Source organism: Littorina saxatilis, unplaced genomic scaffold (assembly GCF_037325665.1).
Source record: "Littorina saxatilis isolate snail1 unplaced genomic scaffold, US_GU_Lsax_2.0 scaffold_2450, whole genome shotgun sequence".
NCBI classification, from domain to species: Eukaryota; Metazoa; Mollusca; class Gastropoda; order Littorinimorpha; family Littorinidae; genus Littorina; species Littorina saxatilis.
The window spans coordinates 1-5,000 of NW_027127586.1; the positions used below are offsets into that span (position 1 = coordinate 1).

At 47.5% G+C, this 5,000-nt stretch overlaps 1 protein-coding gene across 1 annotated transcript; it reads left to right on the forward strand.

Moving 5' to 3' along the window:
• Positions 1-116: 116 nt before the first annotated feature.
• LOC138956011 (uncharacterized) lies at positions 117-2,255 on the forward strand. Its single transcript, XM_070327485.1, has one exon. It carries the CDS (start codon positions 117-119, stop codon positions 2,253-2,255), a length of 2,139 nt encoding a protein of 712 aa, XP_070183586.1.
• Positions 2,256-5,000: the final 2,745 nt, after the last annotated feature.

The following is a 5,000-nucleotide window of genomic DNA, read 5'->3' on the forward strand; positions in this document are numbered from 1 at the left end:
CACCATACGTTCTGACGGGCAAACAGATTCTGCAAGAGGTTTGTCACAAAGGCACCAAATGGGACGATCCTGTGCCGATAGAACTGCAGTCAGCATGGAACACCTGGAAAGAAGACATGGATCAGCTGAAACTCGTTTCTATCCCAAGGTGTTACTACCCAACCAACTTTGGTTCTATCACCAACGTCCAGCTTCATCACTTCTCAGACGCCAGTACCACAGGCTATGGAATGTGCACCTACCTGAGACTGGTGAATGCTGAGGGTCAAACGCACTGTTCTCTTGTCGCTGCCAAGGCAAGAGTGGCTCCCAAGAAAATTGTGAGCATTCCTCGTCTCGAACTGGCAGCTGCCGTTGTGGCTGCAGAGGTTGGTCACGCCATCAAACAAGAACTCAGCTACACCATCAGTGAAGAATTCTTCTGGACAGACTCTCGTGTAGTGCTGGGCTACATCAATAACGAGGCAAGGAGGTTCCATGTTTTCGTTGCCAATCGAGTGCAGAAGATCAGAAACCTCTCGGACCCAAGTCAATGGCATTACGTCCCATCTGAAGACAATCCTGCAGATCACGCTTCAAGAGGTTTAAGAGCAGCTGAGCTGATGCACAGCAAATGGTTTTCCGGACCCAAGTTTCTGTGGGAAACTAAGCTCTCCCTACCCTCGGCTACGTCATCAGCTCTCAAGCCTGAAGACCCAGAAGTTCGCACTGCCTTGACAACCCAAACTACGTCCTGTGCAGTAGATTTGGATGACAGACTATCTCGTTTCTCAAGCTGGAATGTGGCAGCACGTGTGATGACAAGAATCTTGCGACTCAACAAGTCTCGCGACAAAAGCTCAACAGCAGAACTTTCTGTGGAGGAAATTCACAATGCCAAACTCTCCATCATCAGAGGTGTCCAGTCTCAGTTCTTGGCAGCAGAAATCTCATGTCTTTCCAAGAAGGGAAGTTTGCCTCAAACGAACAAGCTTCATCGCCACGAGCCATTCCTGCAAGACGGAATTCTTCGTGTTGGTGGGAGACTCAAGAAAGGTTCATTCTCCATGGGTGAAAAGCATCCCATCATTCTCCCCAAGAACTCTCACGTCACAAGACTCGTGATACTCCATTGTCACGAGAAAATCAAGCACCAAGGCAGAGGAATGACGCTCAACGAAATCCGCTCCCAAGGCTTCTGGGTACCTGGAGGCTCCAAGCAGGTTGCGAAGGTTCTCAGCAAGTGTGTCGTCTGCAGAAAGCTGCGAAGTGACGCCCAAGGTCAACAGATGGCTGATCTACCCAAAGAAAGAGTCGAACCATCCCCTCCCTTCACGTACGTGGGAATGGACTGCTTCGGCCCTATGTTGGTGAAGAACGGAAGAAAGGAAGTGAAGCGCTACGGTCTTCTCTTCACCTGTTTCTGCTCCAGAGCGGTTCATCTTGAAATGCTCGACGATATGACCACAGACTCGCTCATCAACGGCATTCGCTGCTTTATCGCAATCAGGGGTGCTGCGCAGAAGATTTTCTGTGACCAAGGTACCAACTTTGTGGGAGCAGACAATGAACTCAGGAGTGCATTGAAAGAAATGGATGAAGATGAACTCAAACAGCGGCTTAGAGACCACCAAATCCAGTTTGTCTTCAACACTCCATACGCAAGCCACGCAGGGGGTGTGTGGGAGAGACAAGTACAGACCGTGAAATCAGTGCTACGAGCCACGACTGCACTCTGCCCCGGACGACTTGACGACTCGTCTCTTCGTACAATGTTGTACGAAGCCATGGCCATCGTGAACTGTCGACCCATCACTGCTGTTCATCAAGGTGACCCAACCTCACCAGAACCCCTCACTCCAAACCACATCCTCACCATGAAATCCAGTGTTCCCCTTCCCCCACCAGGCAAGTTCATGACAGAGGACTTGTTTCTGCGAAAGCGCTGGCGTCGCGTCCAGTTCCTGGCACAGCAGTTCTGGTCAAGATGGCGCAAGGAGTACATCCTGGCACTCACCCAACGACAGAAGTGGCTTCACCCCAAGAGGAACCTCAAGGTGGGAGACGTGGTTCTGGTGAAAGACCAAGAACTGCCCCGCAACCAGTGGCCACTGGCAAGAGTGGTTGCAGCATCACCAGATGACGACGGTCTTGTTCGCCATGTGACCTTGAACATTGCAGCCAAAGATCTCGACAAAAATGGCAAAAGACGTTCCAAGCTTTCTGTTGTCGAGCGACCTGTCCACAAGCTCATCCTCATCCTGGAAAGCAACTGACTTTATGTGGAGGATCAGTGACCATGAGCAGTATTCGTGACAATCATTGTTGCGCCTGTGTGAATGTGCATAGAAATTTCCATGATTCATGCTTAATTTTTAGTTCTTGTAAATTACAAGTATATACTTTTATGAATCCTGTAAATTGGTGGGAGTGTGAAAGGCGCCACGCGAAATCCTATGCCATATCCATCTTTAAATCATGTTAGTCCAAATCTGTTCCAGATCCAGCTTTTTTGTTGTTGTTCTTTTTGATCAGTAAAGTTCTACAAGTTTGATAGTTTTTAGATTTTATTTAGTCATTACTTTTACAACAAATATGTGTAAAATAGATTCAAGGTTTATTCAGAATATGCAGGAACATTTTGCTGTAAGAATCGTGTGCGCTTCCTGTTCCGGCGCTTCCTGTCTGCCATTTTTCTTGGTATAAGCCACAGTTTTTTGTTCCATTAACATCAGCCATAAACATGACGCACAAAGGCCATCATTGGGTAAATATTGTTCAATTTGTTTCTATTGTTAATTTTCTATTCAGGAATAATTATATTTGTCTTGTAGTAAGGAAAAGTTTATTGTTTTGTACGTTTTTTGGTACAGTCTTTCACCATGTGGTGTTTCAGTATTCGCCATGATGTGCGCACTTTTACAAAGTTTATTTCACTGTTTAATTAGTGTTCAGTGTGTCAAATTCAAGTAAGAGTGGTATTTTATACATGTTTGCCTTTTATTTAAACTGTTGGTAGTGTATGGAAATGCATTTGTGCCAAAGGATAACGTTTCATAGTTATTTTGTTTTTAACCATTTTCCCAGTCAACAGTGTGCTTTCCTGTGATTTAGAATAAGTTTTTGGTTTGTTTGTTATTCCCTTTTTGTGTAAAGTGTGTAAGAGATAAAGGTAATGATCAGAGCTCTTTTTCTAAGTTGGTAGAATTCTTATTATCTCCCTTTAAGTGTAACAGAACAGTTTTCAAAATGACAAGTTTCACAGGTTGTTTCCCTTTGTTTTTGTTGTGTCAGTGTAATGTTAGTAGTTGTTGTTCATTATTAGTATGGTCGAGTGATTGTTATGTTACATTGTTTTCAGTTTGACGGTGCAGTATGTTGATTAAACATCACAAGTTCAACTACTCATCAGTTCTGCCAGGCTTGTTTTGTGCGGCTGTGACAACGGGGGAAAATCAATCACAAAGTAGGCACGAAGTACAGGGGCTCACATCCACATCGGACATCGACATATATTTTTTCCGAATGTCATACATTTTTCATGCAAGAGGACATATACTGTTCAAAAAAAGAAACGCATAGTTGCTACTTGCCAAATTTGTTTTATTTGTCGAAAACATTAACAGAAAATCCAATATTTAGATTATTTGTTTGAAATTTGGTATGGACACAGTTGAATGCACACACAGTTCATTTGCATCTTCAAATCAATCAGTCAATCAATACGATTGGGTGCCGAGGCTGTCAAGTCAGTAGGGGGTGTGACTGCCTTGAGCAGCAACAACTGCCCGGCACCTTCTGGGCATGGACTGGATCAGATGCCGGATATCTTGCTGTGGGATGGTGTCCCACTCCTCCTGAAGTGCCTGCAATAGATCGCGGTGATTTGCCGGCGCTTCTTCTCGCCTGCGCACACGTCTGTCCAATTCATCCCAGAGGTGTTCTATCGGGTTCATGTCTGGCGACATGGATGGCCAGGGAAGCACCTGGACATGGTGGTCGGTGAGGAACTGGGTGGTGAGTCGTGCTGTGTGCGGGCGAGCGTTGTCCTGCTGGAATATGGCATCCTGGTCAGCCAGAAGAGGAAGGGCGTGTGGGCGCAGAATTTCCTCCACGTATCGCTGGGCAGTTATGCGCCCTTGGACGTGCACCAGGGTGCTCCTTCCAGCGGTATTGATCGCCCCCCACACCATGACGCCTCCACCACCATGAACGGGTGCCTCATCCACACAGTTGGGCGCGTAACGTTCGTTTACTCTCCGGTAGACCCTCCTCCGACCATCATGTCGCTGGAGCAGGAAGTAGGACTCGTCGCTGAACCACACGTGTCTCCAGTGATTCCGGACGGTCCAGCGAAGGTGCTGGTTGCCCCACTGCACTCGGTTCTGGCGATGGCGGCGGGTGAGGACAGCTCCTCTGTGAGGTCTGCGAGCTCTCAAACCAGCTTCATGCAGGCGGTTCCGCACGGTCTGGTCCGATAATCGGTGTGGCCCGGGGAGAGCCTGGGCAGAAGATGAGGCCGACAGGAAACGATTCCGGAGGTGGCGGAGCCGTATGAAGCGGTCGTGAGCAGCAGTTGTCGCCCTTGGTCTTCCCGCTCGTGGCAAGTCAGCAACGGAGCCAGTGGCTTGAAACCTGACCCACAGTCTACTGATGGTGCTCTGGGACACGTGGAAGTGCCTGGCGATTGCACTTTGACTTTGGCCTGCTTGTAAACGACCCAATGCAATTTGGCGGTCTTCTCTGCTCAATCGGGCCATCTTTCGTCGCTGCATTGTCGTCTGATTTCTTTATGGCGAACAATCCGCTTTTATGGGTTTTGGAAGACATGGTGAGAGCTCAATATTCCCCGAGTTTCACGAGATTACACTGAAGCATGACGAGTGGTCATGCCAAATGAGCAATTTTGACATTGTAGCCACTGATAACGCATGCGTCACGTGCAGAGCTCACTTGTGGCAATGGACGAAAGGTCGACGACCAGATAAACATTTTCTGCAGTTTGGTGGATATCCTTGTAG